This window comes from Saccopteryx bilineata, chromosome 9, assembly GCF_036850765.1.
Source record: "Saccopteryx bilineata isolate mSacBil1 chromosome 9, mSacBil1_pri_phased_curated, whole genome shotgun sequence".
Lineage (NCBI taxonomy): Eukaryota > Metazoa > Chordata > Mammalia > Chiroptera > Emballonuridae > Saccopteryx > Saccopteryx bilineata.
This window is the reverse complement of record NC_089498.1, coordinates 24,629,316-24,650,854: the sequence shown is the minus strand read 5'-3', so window position 1 is coordinate 24,650,854 and position 21,539 is coordinate 24,629,316. Positions and strand designations below refer to the sequence as shown.

General features: G+C 43.1%; 1 protein-coding gene across 2 annotated transcripts in view; it reads left to right on the top strand.

The window, feature by feature from the left end:
• WDR59 (WD repeat domain 59) overlaps positions 1–21,539 on the top strand; it is a 99,578-nt gene that overhangs the window by 48,630 nt on the left and 29,409 nt on the right. For both annotated transcript variants that reach the window (XM_066243467.1, XM_066243466.1), the window contains exons 10-17: positions 4,787–4,943; positions 6,401–6,480; positions 7,949–8,081; positions 8,214–8,338; positions 10,594–10,758; positions 14,964–15,059; positions 15,213–15,369; positions 16,493–16,562. In XM_066243467.1, the coding sequence (XP_066099564.1) occupies positions 4,787–4,943; positions 6,401–6,480; positions 7,949–8,081; positions 8,214–8,338; positions 10,594–10,758; positions 14,964–15,059; positions 15,213–15,369; positions 16,493–16,562 (983 nt within the window). The remainder of the gene's footprint in view (positions 1–4,786; positions 4,944–6,400; positions 6,481–7,948; positions 8,082–8,213; positions 8,339–10,593; positions 10,759–14,963; positions 15,060–15,212; positions 15,370–16,492; positions 16,563–21,539) is intronic.

Here is a 21,539-nt window from a genome sequence, read left to right as displayed (position 1 = left end):
AGTGTTTACCTGTCTCACCAGGCACAGTTCCAAACACTTCAATATACTCACTCATTTTATTATCCTCATTTAACAGAAGAAAAGGAAGCCGAGAGATGTTTTAGAAGGACCAACTATCCTGGTTTGCTTGGAATGGAAGGATTTCCCAGCATGTGGGATTTTGTGTTTTTTTGTTTTAATTTTTTCATTGATTTGAGAGGGAGGGAGGAAGAGAGAGAGAAGCATTAACTCGTTCCACTTAATTGTTCCATTTAGTTGTGCACTCATTGATTGCCTCTCGTATGTGCCCTAACTGGGAATCAACTCAAGACCTCAGTGTACTGGGACGACACTTGATCCACTGAGGCCCCTGGCCAGGGAATATTTTTATTAAATTTTTTTTTTTTTTTTTTTTTTTTTTTTCATTTTTCTGAAGCTGGAAACAGGGAGAGACAGTCAGACAGACTCCCGCATGCGCCCGACCGGGATCCACCCGGCACGCCCACCAGGGGCGACGCTCTGCCCACCAGGGGGCGATGCTCTGCCCATCCTGGGCGTCGCCATGTTGCGACCAGAGCCACTCTAGCGCCTGAGGCAGAGGCCACAGAGCCATCCCCAGCGCCCGGGCCATCTTTGCTCCAATGGAGCCTTGGCTGCGGGAGGGGAGGAGAGAGACAGAGAGGAAAGCGCGGCGGAGGGGTGGAGAAGCAAATGGGCGCTTCTCCTGTGTGCCCTGGCCGGAATCGAACCTGGGTCCTCCGCACGCTAGGCCGACGCTCTACCGCTGAGCCAACCGGCCAGGGCTTTATTAAATTTTTTAAAAATTGATTGCTTTTAGAGAGACAGAGAGAGGAAAGGTGGGGGGGGGGGCAAAACATTCATTTGTTGTTCCATTTAGTTGTGCGTTCATTTGGGTCACTTCCTGTATTTGCTTTGACTGGGGATCGAACCTGCAAACTTGGTATTTTGGGATGATGCTCTAACCCAGTGGTAGTCAACCTGGTCCCTACCGCCCACTAGTGGGCAGTCCAACTTTCATGGTGGGCGGTAGCGGAGCAACCAAAGTATAAATAAAAAGATAGATTTAACTATAGTAAGTTTTATAAAGATTTATTCTGCCAGACTTAGCGAAAATCCGACATAAAGTACTTGGTAACTAGTTATTATTATATGCTTGAACTTGCTGTAACTCTGCTTTATAAATTTTATAAAGTAAAGTTACTTCCCTACTTTATAAATCACCATTACTGTGGAACTGGTGGGTGGTTAGAAAATTTTACTACTAACAGAGATACAAAAGTGGGCGGTAGGTATAAAAAGGTTGACTACCCCTATAATACAGTATTATTATTATTTTTTTATTATTTATTTAGTTTTTAAATTTTTATTTATTTATTTTTTATTCATTTTAGAAAGGAGAGAGAAAGGGAGAGAGAGAGATAGAGAGGGAGAGAGAGGAGAGACAGAGAGAGAAGGTGGGAAGGAGCTGGAAGCATCAACTCCCATATGTGCCTTGACCAGGCAAGCCCAGGGTTTCAAACTGGCGACCTCAGCATTTCCAGGTCGACACTTTATCCACTGCGCCACCACAGGTCAGGCATAATACAGTATTATTAACGTTAATTATGCACTATACATTAGATTCCTCAGAACTTAATTATCTTATAACTGGAAGTTTATACTCTGTTGTGAAGTACCATACCCCAAATGTTATAAAGTACTGTACCTCACTTCCGTGGGTTTACGTAGAGACACCAAGTCCAGATGAATTTTGAAGGAGTTTTATTAAAGGAAGAGATTTTTAAATATGCCGACTGCATATGACTAACACGGGGCATTGCCGATCCAAATCGTGCAGCCCCAAATGTATCTCAGAGGCTGGTTATATACCCTTTGACCACACACAGGTTGAGGCGGCATGACAGCATGACACAATCATTAACAAGATTATAACATTTGTCTAGAGGATTTAAAAAAACGTTAAAACTTTCAAGGTAACACAATAGTGATGTTATTTTACATATCAAAATACATTCATAAACCTTATAGTGTCTATCTCTCCTCCTTTGCCTAGAGGTACATGTTAATCTCAGGATTCCAGGAAGGGAAAGAGAGCTAAAATCAGTGTAGGGTGGTATATAAATTTTGTCTCTTGCCTGACCTGTGGTGGCGCAGTGGATAAAGCTTCGACCTGGAAATGCTGAGGTCGCCAGTTCGAAACCCTGGGCTTGCCTGGTCAAGGCACATATGGGAGTTGATGCTTCCTGCTCCTCCCCCCTTCTCTCTCTCTATCTCTCCTCTCTCTCCCTCTCTGTCTCTCTCTCCTCTCTAAAAATAAATAAATAAAATAAAATAAATAATAAATTTTGTCTCTTATTGAAAGGGAAAGGAAGTTCTTCAGATAACCTAATCCTTTCAGAGAACTAAAACTAAATGACCCAGTTGTCCTTGTAAGTCAAGAGATTTCTATATCCTTTTCCCTCCATTTTCCAAAGAGAGGACAGGACAGAAAGCCTGACTTTTCCTCTATAAAATGACATTGCCAATACTGAGTTTTACAGTTCTCTGGCTTCTTACCACAGTCTCTGACATTTCTGCTTCTCCCCAACCTCTCAGCCCTGGTAACTGCTATGCTCCTTGCTGTTTCTATGAGTTCAGCCTTTTTTAGATTCTACATACAAATGATATTGTACAGTATTTGTCTTTCTCTGGCTTACTTCACTTAGAACAATGCCCTCAAGGTTCATCCATGCTGTGGTAAGTGGCAGGATCTTCTCCTTTCTCATGGCTGAATAATATTCCGTTGATGGACATGTAGGTTGTTTCCATACCTTGGTCATTATGAATAATGCTGCAGTGAGACATTTAATATTTGTGTGGCTGTGGACAAGCCATTTAATGTTTTGAGCAGTGGTTTTCTCCTTTGTAATATGTGAATAATAATTTTTGCCTGGACTGTGGTGGCGCAGTGGATAGAGCGTTGACCTGGAACACTGAGGTCGCCAATTTGAAACCCTGGTCCTGCCTGGTCAAGGCATATATGACAAGCAATCAATGAACAACTAGAGTGAAGCAACTCTGATTTGATAATCTGTATCAACTCCTCTTCTCTCTGTAAAATCAATAAATAAAGTCTTTTAAAAAATATGAATAATAGTCCTTACGATGCCTTCCTTTTTCTATTGTGATAAAATTCACCATTTTAAAGTGTGGAATCCAGTGGTATTTACTACATACACAACATACCTTCTTTTTGAAAAATTGTGTATGAAAATGCTTTATAAACCACAAAATGCCACGAATTATAGGGGGCAGCCTATTATCAACCTTCCAACAACTTTTCTGTTGCCACATTGATAGCTGCTGATCAGAGGCAATACATTTCTCTTAGTGTCAATTTGAAAGGGAGTGCGGGGTTGATTAAAGCTACCCTTATACATTAAGCTGTCACCCTAGGGCATTTTTGAGCATAGAAGATAATTTGGGTATTAAATGGTTTTTGCATCTGGGAATACTTGTCAACAGCAGATGTTGACAACAACAGATGTTGTTCTTATGAATTGAAATACTTCTCTGGATTACTATGTTTGCTTTTTAAAATAAACAGAGAAGTACAGGAGTACTGCCAAGAGGGAAGGTGGAGATAAATGTGCTCGGAGGTGATGATGGTTTATTCCTTAAAGAACACTCACTGTCCAGTTGTCTGTCAAATAGGCCCCTTAGCTGCCTCGCAGATTGGGTGTTGAAGATAAGACCTGTCAGACCTCAAACTAAGTGGAAGGATTTTGTTTTGTTCCACTTATTTATGTATTTATTGGTTGATTCTTTTTTTTTTTTTTTTTGTATTTTTCTGAAGTTGGAAACGGGAATGCAGTCAGACAGACTCCTGCATGCGCCCGACCAGGATCCACCCAGCATGCCCACCAGGGGGCGATGCTCTGCCCATCTTGGGGCATCGCTCTGCTGCAATCAGAGCCATTCTAGCGCCTGAGGCAGAGGCCACAGAGCCATCCCCAGTGCCCTGGAAAACTTTGCTCCAATGGAGCCTTGGCTGAGGGAGGGGAAGAGAGAGACAGAGAGGAAGGAGAGGGGGAGGGGTGGAGAAGCAGATGGGCACTTCTCCTGTGTGCCCTGGCCGGGAATCAAACCCGGGACTCCTGCACGCCAGGCCGATGCTCTACCACTGATCCAATCGGCCAGGGCCTATTGGTTGATTCTTTTATGTGCCCTGCACAGGGATCAAAGCTGCAACCGTGGTGTATCTGGGCGATGCTCTAACCAACTGAGATACCTGGCCGGGGCTGGAAGAGTTTTTCTCCTATTAGCTGTAGTATTTGGGGCGATGTGGAGGCTGTGCTTCACATGGATGGTATGGCCCTGTGCATTTCCACAGGTGGAATAGTGCTTGCCGCTCTGGGCTTTCCCCTAGCTTGCCAGCACGCTCAGTCTGGGCAAGTGCTCAGTAGCGTGTAGAGAGAGCTCAGGGAGAACCGCTGGGATGTGAAACATCGCGTTCTCATGTGCAGCAGTCAGAGCATTTGCTTATTTTAGAATATATTTGAGATTCTACAGGTATTTGGCTTAGCTTTATTATTATTTTTTTCATTGCTGTGGTCCCTTCCAGAAGCAAAGAAAACGTAAAACTAGATGTGATGGTCAACTTACAGTATTTGGAAAACTTCCCCAGATGGGTTGGGGCCTTCCATCATCCAATTTATTTTGGGAAAGAATTCCAACTTTGTTACTCAAGACTTAGCTAATTAATTCTCCCTGGAATAATCACCTGCTCGTCTCTTTCTTGCTGTAGCCATTCAGCAATGGGTTGGTCACTGTGATGGTTCCCCAGCTGCGCAGGGAGAATAGTCTTCTCTTGTGGAATGTCTTTGACTTGAACACCCCAGTCCACACCTTTGTGGGGCACGATGACGTGGTGCTGGAGTTCCAGTGGAGGAAGCAGAAGGAAGGTGAGTGGGAAAGAAGACTGCTGCCTGGTTTTCATTTGAGCCCTCTTCAGCAGCAGCTCAATCCAGGACTGGCTGAGTGATCCTGTGAGGAGGGCGGGGAAACAGGGCTGGGCTTTCAGGACAAGAGAATCAGGGCTCCACTCCCTGTAATCATAGATGGATAAAGGGCCGTGCGGCTGGGGTTCTTCTAAGCTTCCTCCTCTTCTGTTGCGTTCAGTGTATTCTCTCTCCTGTGTGGAAGAGACCTATGAGAAATTGATAGACTTGCTGTTGGATCGTTTCTAGGGCTGAAAACTCTGGAGTCACTACCCTCAGAACCCTCTGGCAGCTGCCCCTCAGCACTCTGTTGATGAGGGAGATGCGAGGTCATCACTGCCCACCCCATATTCACAGTCTCATCACAAACACATAGTGGTATTTTACCTCCCATCCCTTTGAAGATAAGTTTGGCCAAATGACTAGCGTTGAACATGAAACACGGTGCGGTCTCTCCTGGTTGAAGTGTAACTCATTGCCTTGGCCATAGCGGCTGCTGGAACTCCAGATGGAGCTGCTCTGGTCGGGGTGAGGACGAGGTAGAGAGAGTGAGTGAGCATGAAATCTTTGCTTGAACCCACTGAGGTATGGGGTATTTTTGTTATTGTAGCTTAATCAGCCAGCTGTCACTGATTGTGGGATCAGAATTGCAGTGGGAATCAGGAAGCCCTCGGCCTCAGTTTCTGCACCAACTCACCATGCAGATTTAGTTGCAGCCTCTCATAAAGCTCTTTCGTAAAGCACCCTGAGCCTTTTCAGAATAATTTCCCTTTGACCAGACCTAATAGTGGAAACATAATTCTGTCAACTCAGAACATTAAAGATTTATTATTCATTTTATAAAGGGATGCATGCATCTCTACCAAAAATTATTTTAAACAGTAAGATGTCATGATGCATTTAAAGCAATTCATTTTACAAAAATTTATTTATCGCCAGCTCCTCTGGAGCATATAAAAGAGGAACATTTGTGGAGGTGAAAGTTTAATGTGACATTAAACCCCAGCACTGCTCTTCACCTGCTAATGTGCTGGTTATTATTTCACTTCATTTAAGTTTCTGCTCAAATGTGACTTCCTCAGGGAGTCCTCTCTAAAAATAGCTCCCCCATCAGTCTCTGTCCTCTTATGTTTTTATGTCCTCTGTGTTTTTTTTTTTTAATAACAGTATCATTACCGGATATTTTATTATATATTTGTTTGTCTTTTTTCACCATTGCAATGTGAGATGTATAAAAGCAGAGATTGTTGTATTTATGCTGTAGTCCTAGTGGCTAGTGCCTGGCATATAAATGTTTAATAAATATATATTTGTCAAATGGATGGATGAATGAATGAATGTCTCTCATTCCATTGCAACCTGTGGCAAAATTGATGTTGAATCCGGAAAAATTTCCAGGATTTTTATTTGGTGATTTCTAGGGTCCAAGGACTACCAACTGGTTACATGGTCACGGGATCAGACCTTGAGAATGTGGCGGGTAGATTCCCAGATGCAGAGGGTATGTATACATTGCTGCTGTGGAGGAATGTAAGCCGATGCACTAGAAACTTTCAAAAGTACAAAATTTGGTATTTATGGTAGTTAGAGGATACATGATAGATATTTAATATGTACTTGCTGATGGTCAAGTGGCATGTGTATACCACACTGAAGCTTTGAGGTCTTCAAGAGTCAACTTCAGTATTCAGCACTTAAAGGCTGCAACATCTCTGGATGTCTCTTTTTCTCTTGTCCTGGTATAAGAGGGTATGGGTAGCAGACTTGGCAAATGGTCTGTGGTCTTCACTGCTTTCTTTTCTACTTGGGCCAGGAAGTTTACCCTTACACGCTAATGTTCTGAGCCCTCTGTGTCCATCAGTGACACCTGTTCTGTGAAGCCTTTTCCAGTTTTTACCCCATGAATGACATCAATTTCTTTTTTATTTAATTTTAATTTTTTATTTTTGTGACAGAGACAGAGAGGACAGATAGGGACAGACAGGAAGGGAAAGAGATGAGAAGCATCATTTCTTTGTAGCGGCATCTTAGTTCATTGATTGCTTTCTCATATGTGCCTTGACCGCGGGGGGATGCGGGTGGGGGCTACATCAGACTGAGTGACCCCTTGCTTGAGCCAGCAACCTTGGGCTCAAGCTGGTGACCTCAGGGTCTCGAACCCAGGTCCTCCGCATCCCACTCCAATGCTCTATCCACTGTGCCACTGCCTGGTCAGGCTGACATCAGTTTCTTACATGAACCACATTGGTACCTGGTATGAACTGCTCTGCCCTGCCTTACCTGATTTAGTAAGTTACATTTCTTGAAGACAGGGGCCATGTCTTACTGTTTCACAGCACTGTGCAGAGGGATAGAAGACGCTGGGTGAAATTTGCAGCACTGCCAAGTATGGAGTCATTCTTGAGAGCATTTTGGTCAATTATCATCACCTTACCATTTGCTCTAAATCAGGCGTCCCCAAACTATGGCCTGCGGGCTGCATGCGGCCCCGCCCCCTGAGGCCATTTATCTGCCCCCCCCCCCCAGCCGCACTTCCAGAAGGGGCACCTCTTTCATTGGTGGTCAGTGAGAGGAGCACTGTATGTGGCGGCCCTCCAACGGTCTGAGGGACAGTGAACTGGCCCCCTGTGTAAAAAGTTTGGGGACCCCTGCAAATGCTTTGAAGGTTATGATATTTTGGGGGTTAGCTGAATAATCCTATCAATGTTTCGAATTTAAAAGAATGTTGTCTGAGGCTTGCATAAACTATAAAGAGGATGAAAAAATTCCAGGGTAGAATAATAGAACCAATTCTCCTGTGTATCTGACCAGAGGGAGTTGGTGATGGATGAAACCTATTTTGATTTTATCAGTGTTTGGCTAACATCTCTATCCTTTGTAATTCCCATTTTGAAGTCAGAACTCTAACCAAACACAATGACCATTTCCACTGACTTCTCTAGAGTTAGATCTTCTACCTTTTGTTGCAGCTATGTGCAAATGACATATTAGATGGTGTTGATGAGTTCATCGAGAGCATTTCTCTCCTGCCGGAACCAGAGAAGACTCTTCATGCTCAAGATACGGATCACCAGCACAACTTCAGCCATGGAGAGGAAGAAGGTAATTGGTCAAACTGATGTTTTGGGTGAGGTGCCCGCTACGCATTTCAGAGTTGTGGAAGATATCTTAGAACTGCTCTCTGACTCAATTCCAAAGATGTTTGCCAACAACTGGACCCCTCTCTCTTGCTAGTCTTAAAGGAGGACCCCCCAGGCAGTCTCCTGGAAGAGAAGAAGTCAGATCAGCTGGGACTGCCTCAGACTCTGCAGCAGGAGTTCTCCCTGATCAATGTGCAGATCCGGAACGTCAATGTGGAGGTACTCCCCAGTTCACTGGCTGTGTCTTGTGCTTGCGGATGGCAGTTGGTGGCGGAGGGGATGGCTTCAGCTGTGATTTCGGCTAGCACATAGCTTTGCTGTTCTAACAGATAAGTCTCTCTGCTTTTATTTTTTCCCCCTACATTTTCTAAAGAAATTGATGTTTTACAAATGCAGATTTTTTTCTAGCCATATTACTTTCTTATAAGATGAACTAAGAGATAAACTAATGTTTATATGTCTTAAAATCTTAGAAGCTCCCATACCTTATTATTTTACTGAATGTGAAGGTACTTAGATCTGGGAAGGCTTAGCAGTTTGGCAAAAGTTACCAATGAAGTTAATGGCAGAGTTGAGTTTGGAAGCTAGGCCTCCCAATTCTCTAAGCAGCTTTTGTGCTTTGCTGTTCAACCTTCCCTTAAAGTCTGTATCGTCTTGGGTGATTTACGTTTGTGGTAAGAAGGTAACCAAACCTCTTAATTCACTTTACACGTGGAGAGGTTTGCTCTTTTTCCTTTTGGGTAGATAATGAAATTCTTTGCTTCAGAGAATGTAGTCTCTCTCTCTAAAGGACTTGGATAACTTGATTAGCTTTTTGTTTGCCCAGCTTCAGTTGACAGTAGGCATGGAGATAAGCACTTGCATAATTACCTCATTCGGGCTTTAAAACAGCTCTGCAGGCCTGACCTGTGGTGGCGCAGTGGATAAAGCATCGACCTGGAAATGCTGAGGTCGCCGGTTCGAAACCCTGGGCTTGCCTGGTCAAGGCACATATGAGAGTTGATGCTTCCAGCTCCTCCCCACTTCTCTCTCTCTGTCTCTCTCTCCTCTCTAAAAAATGAATAAATAAAATTAAAAAAAAACAAACCCCAGCTCTGCAACAAGTGTTTTTATCCCCACTTACCGATGAGAAGATGGAGACACCCAGAGATGAAATGACTTGTCCAAGGTCAGCAGCTATTTGGTGGAGGAGATGATATTTGAATTCAAGTCCCCACATTTCCCATGGTGGCTCTTTTCACTGTGCTCCAGGTATCTTCTCTATTTGGTATCATAAGAAATGAAAAGAAGAAAGGATCCTCAGATTAATTGGTTATCTATGTCAACTCAGTTGAAAACAATGTGGATACCTGGTGATCTAGTTTAAGAAGGAAATCTTGATTCCTCTCCCAGGAGTGCTTTCTGAATTGAGATATAATTCACATACCATAATTTAATCTCTTAAAGGATATAATTTAGTGCTCCTTAATATATTCACAAAGTTATCACCACTAATTCCAGAGCATTTTCATCATCCCGCCCAAAATCCTCTATCCATTAGCAGTTATTCCCCATTTTCCTCTCTCCCTATCCCCTGCCAACCACTAATCTGTCCATTTCTATGGTTTTCCAAGGAGTACTTTTTATTTTATTATTTTTTATTGAATTTTTAAAAAGATTTTATTCATTATAGAGAGGGGAGAGAGAGAGAGAGAGGGAGGAGCTGGAAGCATCAACTCCCATATGTGCCTTGACCAGGCAAGCCCAGGGTTTTGAACCAGCAACCTCAGCGTTTCCAGGTTGACGCTTTATCCACTGCGCCGCCACAGGTCAGGCTTATTATTATTTTTTAGTGAGAGAGAGAGGGACAGATCAACAGGAAGGGAGAGAGATGAGAACTCATAGTTGCAGCACCTTAGTTGTTCATTGATTCCTTTTTCATATGTGCCTTGACCCGGGGGGCTCCAGCTGAGCTACTGACCTTTTGCTCAAGCCAGTGACCTTGGGCTTAAGCCAGTGACCTTGGGATCATATATATGATCCCACACTCAAACCAGAGACCCTTCACTCAAACTGGTGAGCCCATGCTCAAGCCTGGGGTTTCAAACCTGGGTCCTCAGCATCCCAGGTCAGTGCTCTATCCACTGCGCCACCACCTCGTCAGGCTTCAAGGAGTACTTTTTAAACTGAGTCAGATATTTAACTTCTTCCTGCATTACTTTCCTTTCTCAAAATAAACATAAATTTTATGTTTCATCCTACCTCATAACTTTAGGATGAAGATTTTTTTTTAAGTCAGAATACTTTGAACTTACTAATCAGCTAAAATTAATGAGTTGTCCAAATCTTCCAAATTAATTTGTTTTTGGAGATTCTGTCTTCATCTCTGAAGATTTCAGGAAGTAAGAGCATTGAGTTAGCTGATTTAAATCCATTTACATCTAAAGACCCTTTCTGGTTTGTCTCCAAAGTAGTTGTTGCTTTGTCTGTTGCAGATGGACGCGGCAGATAGGAGCTGCACAGTGTCCGTGCACTGTAGCAACCATCGTGTGAAGATGCTGGTGAAGTTCCCTGCGCAGTACCCAAACAATGCTGCCCCTTCCTTCCAGTTTATCAACCCCACAACCATCACATCCACGATGAAAGCTAAGCTGCTAAAGGTGGGGAATCTGTGTTCACGTATTGTCCTTGGTGTTTGTAAGAGATCTCCGCTCATGAGCACAAGTGTCTGAGCTGAGTAGTAGATTTGAATTAAAACACTAAGATTAGGAAGTCATCTGTCCTGATGTGCCAACACCAGAGTGTTAACTCTTGCCATTCTTTTTTTATAGAAAACATTAGAGCAGTGGTTCTTTTTTTTTAAAGAATTTTTTTTTTTTTTTTCATTTTTCCGGAACTGGAAATGGGGGAGGCAATCAGACTCCCGCATGCGCCCAACCGGGATCCACCCGGCATGACCACCAGGGGGCGATGCTCTGCCCCTCTGGGGCGTCGCTCTGCTACATCCAGAGCCATTCTAGCGCCTGAGGCAGAGGCCACAGAGCCATCCCCAGTGCCTGGGCCATCTTTGCTCCAATGGAGCCTCGGCTGCGGGAGGGGAAGAGAGAGACAGAGAGGAAGGAGAGGGGGAGGGGTGGAGAAACAGATGGGCGCCTCTCCTGTGTGCCCTGGCTGGGAATTGAACCCAGGACTCCTGCACGCCAGTCCGACGACGCTTTACCGCTGAGCCAACTGGCCAGGGCAAAAGATTTTGTTTATTAATTTTAGAGGGGGTGGGAAAAGAAAGAGGGAACAAGAGGCGTTTGTATGTGCCTTGACTGGACAAGCCCAGGGTTTTCAGGGTTTTGAACCAGCAACCTCAGCATTCCAGCTCTACGCTCTATCCATTGTGCCACCACAAGTCAGGCTTTATAACAATTTATTTGAGAGAGAGAGAGAAAGAGAGAGAGAGAAATATCAATTTATTGTCCCACTTACTTGTGCATTCATTGGTTGATTCTTTTTTTTTTTTTTTTTTCATTTTTCTGAAGCTGGAAACAGGGAGAGACAGTCAGACAGACTCCCGCATGCGCCTGACCGGGATCCACCCGGCACGCCCACCATGGGGTGACGCTCTGCCCACCAGGGGGTGATGCTCTGCCCATCCTGGGCGTCACCATGTTGCGACCAGAGCCACTCTAGCGCCTGAGGCAGAGGCCACAGAGCCATCCCCAGCGCTCGGGCCATCTTTGCTCCAATGGAGCCTTGGCTGCGGGAGGGGAAGAGAGAGACAGAGAGGAAAGCGCGGCGGAGGGGTGGAGAAGCAAATGGGCGCTTCTCCTGTGTGCCCTGGCCGGGAATCGAACCCGGGTCCTCCACACGCTAGGCCGACGCTCTACCGCTGAGCCAACCGGCCAGGGCCATTGGTTGATTCTTGTGTGTGCCCTGACTGGGGATCAAACCTGCAACCTTGGTGGATTGGGACAGCATTCTAACCAACTGAGTTACGTGGCCAGGAAGGAGCATTGGTTCTTTTTATTTCTTTTTTTTTTTTTAATTTAATTTTTTTTTTAGTTTATTCATTTTTAGAGAGAAGAGAGAGAGGATAGAGAGAGACAGGGGGGAGGAGCTGGAAGCATCAACTCCCATATGTGCCTTGACCAGGCAAGCCCAGGGTTTCGAACCGGCGACCTCAGCATTTCCAGGTCGACGCTTTATCCACTGCACCACCACAGGTCAGGCGAGCATTGGTTCTTGACCTTTTTGTATCATAGACACCCTTTGAAAATCTAATGAAAACTATGGACCCTTCCTAGAAAAATCTACACAAATATTGCATATAATTTGAGAAATATTGCTTACGATTAATAGGCAGTTAGATAATTACATATAATCTGCACAGAGATCTCAGTAAAACTATGTATTAATTCCAGGTTAAGAGCCTTACAATACAATTTTACTTATCTGGAAACAATAGGCAGGAGGTATTCTGAAGATAAAAGATACTTTATAATCAGAAAAAGAAATGCATGTGATTATTTAAAAAAATCCATTCCATAGAAAGGGACAGCGCCATCTTCAAGTGAGGCTGGCTGATGGCATGGGCGAGTGTGTGAAGGGCTGGCGGTGTCGGAGGGAGGTGGTCCAGCCTGGCATCTGGTCTTTACCCCACAGGCTCAGAACCCACTTTATCATTTCATGCAGAGCAGATGAGGCAGAGTTCCCATGAGAAAGCCCACAAGCTGGGGTCACGTACCTTTTGCAGTGTGAGCAGCATCACACGTGAAGTCACTGAGAAATTCTGACAAAGCCAAGCTAACCTGAATGCTGTTACCTTTTGCCTAGTTTGTTTCATATGTACTTGATCTGTCTTCTTGGAGTATGACCTGTAATCAAGAAATTTTTATTTTATTTTTTAACTACAGTTTATATTCAATATCATTTTGTTTTCATGCCAGCTGTACAGCATAGGGGTTACACAGTCATACACTTTACTAAGTGATTCCCCAATATTTCAAGTACCCATTTCAAGCACCATATCTAGTTACATAATCAAGAAAATTTTCAAGTGTTGTAAGGATCTATGAAATGCTAATTACTCACATTTTGTGATATTTGACATTTTGTACTTGGAATTTGAATATTTTATTGTCTTGTTGAGACATACAAAAAAGGGTAGATTTTTCTTTTGATATAAAAATGATAGAATCAGGAGATATCTTTAAAGGTTGAAATCAGTGCTTTCCAATAGAAATATAATACATGCAACATGTAATTTAAAAATTTATAGTAGCCACATACACAAAAATTTAAAGTAGGAGGTAAATTAATCTTAATATTTTAATTTTAATCCAGTATACCCAAAATATTCTCATGTCAACATGTAATCGATATGAAAATTAAAATTATCGAGATAGTTTACATTATTTTTGTACTGAGTCTTTTTTTTAATTTTTATTCATTTTAGAGAGGAGAGGGAGAGAGAGAGAGAGGAGAGGGAGAGAGAGAAAAGGGAGGGAGGAGCTGGAAGCATCAACTCCCATATGTGGCCTTGACCAGACAAGCCCAGGGTTTCGAACCGGCGACCTCAGCATTTCCAGGTCGACACTTTATCCACTGTGCCACCACAGGTCAGGCTTGTACTGAGTCTTAATATTCAGTATGAATTGTACACTCACAGCACATCTCAGTTCAGACAGCCACACTCCCTGGCTCGGTGTCCTCGTGTGGGTATGACTTCTACACCGGACAGCGCAGGTCCAATTTTACTTACTGGGTCAATTTATATGTACAACATGTGCCTTAAAATGATGAGATTTATATTTTTAAAAACCAAAAAATTAAAAAAAAAAGATGCATTATAACTTTCACTAAAGTGAGATCTGTTTCCTCTAGCTTCTCTGTATCACTCAGAGCAATTTTCAGTTCAGCCCAGCTGGTATTACTTCTAAGCTACTGAGATTTCTCATGGGGGGGGGGCAGCGTAGGGGATGAAAAAAGGAGTAGAATTCACTATAAATAAAGAATATTTGTTCCATTACTAGAAATATACCCTCAGATCCAGCGTATGTGCCTGCACTGGCTAGGGAAAGGGCTCCCCAAAGTAGACTCCGAAATAAATCTTTTTTTAAAGAAAAAAATTTTATTTATTCATCTTAGGGGGGGAGAGAGAGAAAAAAAATAGAGAGAGAGAGAGAGAGAGAGAGGGAAGGAGGAAGGAGCAGGAAGCATCAATTCCCATATGTGTCTTGACCAGGCAAGCCCAAGGTATTTTTGAACCAGTGACCTCAGCGTTTCAGGTTGTTGCTTTATCCACTGCGCCACCACAGGTCAGGCAGAAATGAGTCTTTTCTTTGAGCTTCTATAGAAGGTGGAAAGTAGGATGTTGTGTGGGATGCCTCAGTCTCCCTACATCCTCACTGCTTCTGACTGCTGTGAAGAATAAAAGCGGATCAGGCCCTGGCCGTTGGATCAGTGGTAGAGCGTTGGCCTGACGTGCAGGAGTCCCGGGTTCGATTCCCGGCCAGGGCACACAGGAGAAGCACCCATCTGCTTCTCCACCTCTCCCCCTCTCCTTCCTCTCTGTCTCTCTCTTCCCCTCCCACAGCCAAGGCTCCATTGGAGCAAAGTTGGCCCGGGCGCTGGGGATGGCTCCATGGCCTCTGCTTCAGGTGCTAGAATGGTTGCAACAGAGCAATGCCCCAGGTGGGCAGAGCATCGCCCCCTGGTGAGCGTGCCGGGTGGATCCTGGTCGGGCGCATGCAGGAGTCTGTCTGTCTCTCCCCATTTCCAACTTCAGAAAAATACAAAAAAAAACCAAACAAAATAAAACCGGATCAGAAGAAATAATGTTGCTATTCTTGACTATGTTTTGTACCTTTTCCAGATCCTGAAAGACACTTCCCTGCAAAAAGTAAAACGCAACCAGAGTTGTTTGGAGCCCTGCCTGCGCCAGCTGGTCTCCTGTCTTGAGTCTTTTGTGGTGAGATTCTTGTACTCAACCTAGGCTTTGGAGTTCTGTTTCTTTTCTTTCTCCCTTAACTCTGGCACACCCTGATTTTGTAATATATCTTTATTTTGTAATTCCATTTTGAGACAGGTTGTAGCTTTTAGTCTGTTGATTTTTAAATTTCAGAATCAAGAAGACAGTGCTTCAAGCAACCCCTTTGCACTCCCAAACTCCGTCACACCACCCTTACCCACGTTTGCCCGGGTAACCACTGCCTATGGGTCATACCAAGATGCCAATATTCCCTTTCCCAGGACCTCGGGGGCCAGGTTCTGTGGAGCAGGTTGGTCCCTTTTTGGTTCTCTGATTCTAGATTATGAGAGAGAGCAATTTTTCTTTGTTTTTATTTCCTGAGAACTTAAAAGCCTTCTCTAGTAGTGTTATATGGTTGGATGCCAAATGGCGTCTGTGGACATGTCCAACGAATGTTCACCAAAATTATTCTTTTTTTTTTTTTTTATAAATTTAAAAAAATTTTTTATTTATTGATTTTAGAGAGGAGGGGGGGGGAGAGAGAGAGAGAGAGGGAGAGAGAGAGAGAGAAGGGGGGAGGAGCTAGAAGCATCAACTCCCATATGTGCCTTGACCAGGCAAGCCCAGGGTTTCAAACCAGCGACCTCAGCATTTCCAGGTCGATGCTTTATCCACTGTCCCACCACAGGTCAGGCGCTTTTTTTTTTTTTTAATGATGAGATACAAATCCTAATAGTTGTGTACCCATTGCTGATTAAATTAATTTTCCCTCAAATTTATTTTTTTATTATTTTTTACAGAGACAGAGAGTCAGGGAGAGGGATAGATAGGGATAGACAGACAGGAACGGAGAGAGATGAGAAACATCAATAATTAGTTTTTTGTTGCGACACCTTAGTTGTTGATTGATTGCTTTCTTATATGTGCCTTGACCAGGGGCCTTCAGCAGACTGAGTAACCCCTTGCTCAAGCCAGTGACCTTGGGTCCAAACTGGCGAGCTTTGCCCAAACCAGATGAGCCTGCCCTCAAGCTGGCGATCTCAGGGTCTCGAACCTGGGTACTCCACATCCCAGTCTGACGCTCTATCCACTGTGCCACCGCCTGGTCAGGCCAGAATTATTCTTGATGAGGATGAATTTGCATCTTACTAAGAGTCCTGAGTCTCAACAGGACAGGTCCCCTAGTCGGGTAATATAAAGTACCTGTGAAGACTTTTTCCAAACCACATACATCCGTCTCTCCTGGATCCTGGAGATTTTGACCTTTGTCTTTGTTAAGCATGGCTATCGTCATTAGCCTTTGCACCTCAGGGAACTGTGTCCTGTCCTTCAGGTATATTGAGATAGAAAAAAAGATTAACTGGGGCTGCCATAGGATTTTCCACATCCAGCTCATTGACCTTGATGTGCACATGTGATGTCTCCCTTGTCAGGGTATTTGGTGTATTTCACAAGGCCTATGACGATGCATCGAGCAGTGTCCCCGACAGAACCTACTCCGAGGTGAGTGGGAGATACAGATGTAAGCTACACTCCTGAAGTGGGCATTCATCTGGGGATGACCCCTGAGTTTGTCTTTGGGCAGTTTTATCTTCAGTAGATATCTGTTATAAGATTTATTCAAGAAAGATCAGATTCGTTAAGTTGCGACTAAGCTGAGATATTTGTTGTGAAGTTATGACCAGACCACTAGAAGGAGTAGCTTCATTAAAGCTGTTGTCAAAACAAGTTTCTTTTTAATGTGCTTTCCTCCATTTGCTAAAGTGTTATTTGAATATTAAATAAAACTAGAAAAGATAATAAGTAGTCCTACAATAGTAACATACCACCTCTAACGTTACTGCAACATGTTTAATTTTTCAAAATTATGTAAGTATGTTGGAAAAACTCAAACAGTAGGAAGTTTTAAAGTAAAATAATGAAAGTTTTTGGGTTGGTTTTTTTTTAAACATGCCCTGGGGAAAGGCACTGTTAACAATTTAATGTGTTTTCTGTTTAGTCTTCATTATTTTTTTGCCTTTTTACTTGAGAGGCAATCTAGTGTAGCAAGTGGGAATATGAATTTCGGAGCCAAACTGCTGGATCCAAATCTTGGCCTTGCAGGTTTATGATCTTAGGACTGGGCTCGATTTTTCTCAACAGTAACTTGGGGATGGTGATGGCACCTGCCTCCTTTACTTACTGTAAAGATTAAATGAGTTAGTCCCTGTAAAGCATTTAGAACACTGCCTGGCACATAGTGAGTGCTCTGTATTTCTTATTATTACTGCCTTTTATTTAAAATACAAAGTTTTTTATTAACAGTTTTATTGAGATATAGTTTATATAGAATACAGTCAACTCATTTAAAGCGTATAATTGAGTGGTTTTTAGTATATTCACAGATAAGTGCAGTCATCACTGTAACCGAATTCTAGAACATTTTCATTACCCAAAACAGAAACTCCATATCTCATAGCTGCTACCCCTCCCCTGAAGTCCCCTATTCTTCCAGCCCTAAGCAAATTCTAACCTACTTTCTGTCAGAAATGACCCATTCTGCATTTCATATAAATGAAGTATGTTATATGTGGTCCTTTGTGTCTGGCTTCTTTCATTTGATGTAATATTTTAAGGATCATACATACTATAGCATGTATCAGTACTTTATTTCTTTTTTTTTTTTTTTTTTTTCCATTTTTCTGAAGCTAGAAACGGGGAGAGACAGTCAGACAGACTCCCGCATGCGCCCGACCGGGATTCACCCGGCACGCCCACCAGGGGCGACGCTCTGCCCACCAGGGGGCGATGCTCTGCCCATCCTGGGTGTCGCCATATTGCGACCAGAGCCACTCTAGCGCCTGAGGCAGAGGCCACAGAGCCATCCCCAGCGCCCGGGCCATCTTTGCTCCAATGGAGCCTTGGCTGCGGGAGGGGAAGAGAGTGACAGAGAGGAAGGCGTGGCGGAGGGGTGGAGAAGCAAATGGGCGCTTCTCCTGTGTGCCCTGGCCGGGAATCGAACCCGGGTCCTCCGCACGCTAGGCCGACGCTCTACCGCTGAGCCAACCGGCCAGGGCCTTATTTCTTTTTATTGCCAAATAGTAGTCTATCATACACACACACACACACACACATTGTATTTATTCATTCATCACTCAATGGGCATTTGGGTTATTTCCACTTTTTGGCTATTATGAATAATGTTGTTATATACATTTGTATACAAGCTTTCGTGGGAACAAGTATTTTCATTTTTCTTGGGAAAATTAGGAGCGGAATTGCTGGATTATATTGTAAAGTTTGTTTCTTTGTTTTTTTCAAATTATAAGGGAAAGTTTATTTAGAAAAGTACAGAGATAGTATAAGGGCCTTGGGAGCTTAGGAGAAAGGGAGAGAGATACGGGCCTTGAGGGATGAAAGAGGAAGGAGAGGCACTTGGTGTGCTTCGGAAAAAAGAGAGAGCATACTGGGGAAAGAAGTAGGTGGAGGAAGGCATGGGCCTGTTCCATAGAGTTGCCTGAAGTTTATTTATTTATTTTTAAATTTTAAAAAAAGTTTATTTATTTATTTATTTCAGAGAGAAGGACAGATAGAGACAGGCAGGCAGGAACGGAGAGAGATGAGAAGCATCAGTCATCAGTTTTTCGTTGTGGTACTTAGTTGTTCATTGATTGCTTTCACATATGTGCTTTGACCGTGGGCCTTCAGCAGACCGAGTAACCCCTTGCTCAAGCCAGTGACCTTGGGTCCAAGCTGGTGTGCTTTGCTCAAACCAGATGAGCCTGCACTCAAACTGGCGACCTCAGGGTCTCGAACCTGGGTCTTCTCCATCCCAGTCCGACGCTCCATCCACTGTGCCACCACCTGGTCAGGCTTTATTTTTTAATTTTTAATTTTATTTTTTTGAAGTGAGAAGTGGGAAGGCAGAGAGACAGACTCCCGCGTGCACCCAGCTGGGATCCACCCGGCATGCCCACCAAGGGGTGATGCTCTGCCCATCTGGGGTGTTGCTCTGTTGCAACTGGAGCCATTCTAGCGCCTGAGGTGGAGGCCATGGAGCCATCCTCAGCACCTGGGCCAACTTTGCTCTAATGGAGCCTTGGCTGCGGGAGGGGAAGAGAGAGACAGAGAGGAAAGAGAGGGGGAGGGGTAGAGAAGCAGATGGGCGCTTCTCCTGTGTGCCCTGGCTGGGAATCGAACCCAGGACTCCTGCATGCCAGGCCAACACTCTACCACTGAGCCAACCGGCCAGGGCCAAGTTTTTTTTCTTTTTTCTTTTTTTTTTCTTTTTTTTAAATTTATTTATTTTAGAGAGGAGAGAAAGAGACAGAGAGGAGAGACAGAGAGAGAGAAGGGGGGGAGGAGCTGGAAGCATCAACTCCCATATGTACCTTGACCAGGCAAGCCCAGGGTTTCGAACCAGCGACCTCAGCATTTCCAGGTCGACGCTTTATCCACTGCGCCACCAAAGGTCAGGCCCAAGTTTTTTTTCTTAATAAACTCTATTATTTAGAGCAATTTTAGATTCATAGCAAAATTGAATGGAAAGTATAGAGAGTTTCTATACACACCGGTTCCCCCCTCACACATGCACACATTCACACAACATCCTCCATATTATTGTGTTTTTTTTTAAATTTATTTTTATTTTATTCATTGTAGAGAGGAGAGAGAGAGAGAGAGAGGAGAGAGACACAGAGAGAGAAGGGGGGGAGGAGCTGGAAGCATCAACTCCCATATGTGCCTTGACCAGGCAAACCCAGGGTTTCGAACCGGCGACCTCAGCATTTCCAGGTCAATGCTTTATCCACTGCGCCACCACAGGCCAGGCATATTATTGGTTTTTAAACCTAAATATTATAAGTTATATACCATAGACTTCTGGTTCTTTGGTGTGGTGACCATGATAACTGACTGCTAAACCCTCCTGCTATGAACACCATATATTGGTGTAATATATTAGTGTACTTATGAATGAATAGCTGATCTAACAAGAAAGAAAGGGACAGAGATGCAATATACAAATCATGTATCATAGAGATGTACACCTGAAACCTCTATGATTCTGTTAACCAATGTTACCCATTAAATTTAACCAAAAAAACAAATAAAAGGAAAGAAAGAAAGGAGGTTGAACGAAGTGCATGAGCAGGCGCTGCTGCTGTCTTGGGAGTTTGCAAGCCTGCAGTCACCCAGGCAGATGAGACCTTGGTCTGAAAGAACTAGGAGTTAGTGCTAGAGACCCCTTACATTATATTGGGTTCCTTATTTGAAAGGTTTGGCTAGAAAACAGTCACCTACTATCAAAGGAAAACGAGAATATCTTCATCTGAGCTTTGGATCAGAGGATTTCTGATATGTTCCTATTCGAATGTTTTTCATACTGATAGTATTTTATTGAGTTATAGTTTACAGCACACAAATGTGAAGTGTACACCTTGATGACAAGCACCCAGATCAAAATACATTGCCCTCACTCTAAAAGTCCCCGGATCCCTTAGTCCAGAGGAAACCTCTCCTCTGACTTCCATCATTGTAGTTTAGTTATGCTTGAATTTCACTTAGACTCATGCAGCATGTGCTAGTTTATGTGTGGCTTATTTTGCTCAACTCAGTGTTTTTGAAATTAATCCTAATTGTTGCATGTATCTATCGGTTCACTGCATGAAACTAATTGTTTGTTTATTCATACTCCTATTGATGAACATAAGGATTATTTCCAGTTTTGAGCTATTTTGTGTAGACCTACAAATACAAGTCTTTTTATGGACATGTGTTTTAATTTCTCTACCCAAGGAGTCAAATCGCTGGTCGTAGTATAGGTGTATGTTTAATTTTATTAGAATTGGCAAAAAAAACTGTTCCCAGCGGTTGTACCAAGTTACACTCTTGACCAGCAATATTTCAGGGTACCAGTTGCTCCATATCTTCTCCCAAACTTGAAATTTTCCATTGTTTTAACTTTAGCCATTGTGGTAGGTGTATAGTATTATCTGACTGTGGCTTTAATTTGCATCACCCCTAGTGATGAGAAATGATGTTGAACCACTTTTCTGTGCTAATTGACCATTTGGTTATCTTTCATGATATGCCTTTTCAAGTATTTGCCCATTTTGGGGGACTGTTTTTTATTATTTATTTGTGGTAGTTTTTCATTTTGGTTGCAAATCCTTTGCTAGATATATGTATGTAGTATTGATTTTCTTCTGATCTGTGACTTGTCTTTTTCCCTCCTTAGCAATTTTTATAAAAGTAGTTTTTAATTCTGATGAAGTCCAGTTCATCACTTTAAAAATTTTATTGGTGTAGTCTATCTAAAAAATTATTTGCTTACCCCAAGGTCATGAAACTATTCTTTTGTGTTTTCTTTCAAAAGTTTGTAGTTTAAAAATCCTTGTTAAAGTTCTATAATCAGTCTCAAACTAATTTTTGTGTATGATGTTAGGTAGGAGTCAAATTTTTTTTTTTTTATTTATTTTTTAGTAGAGATATTATTGTTCC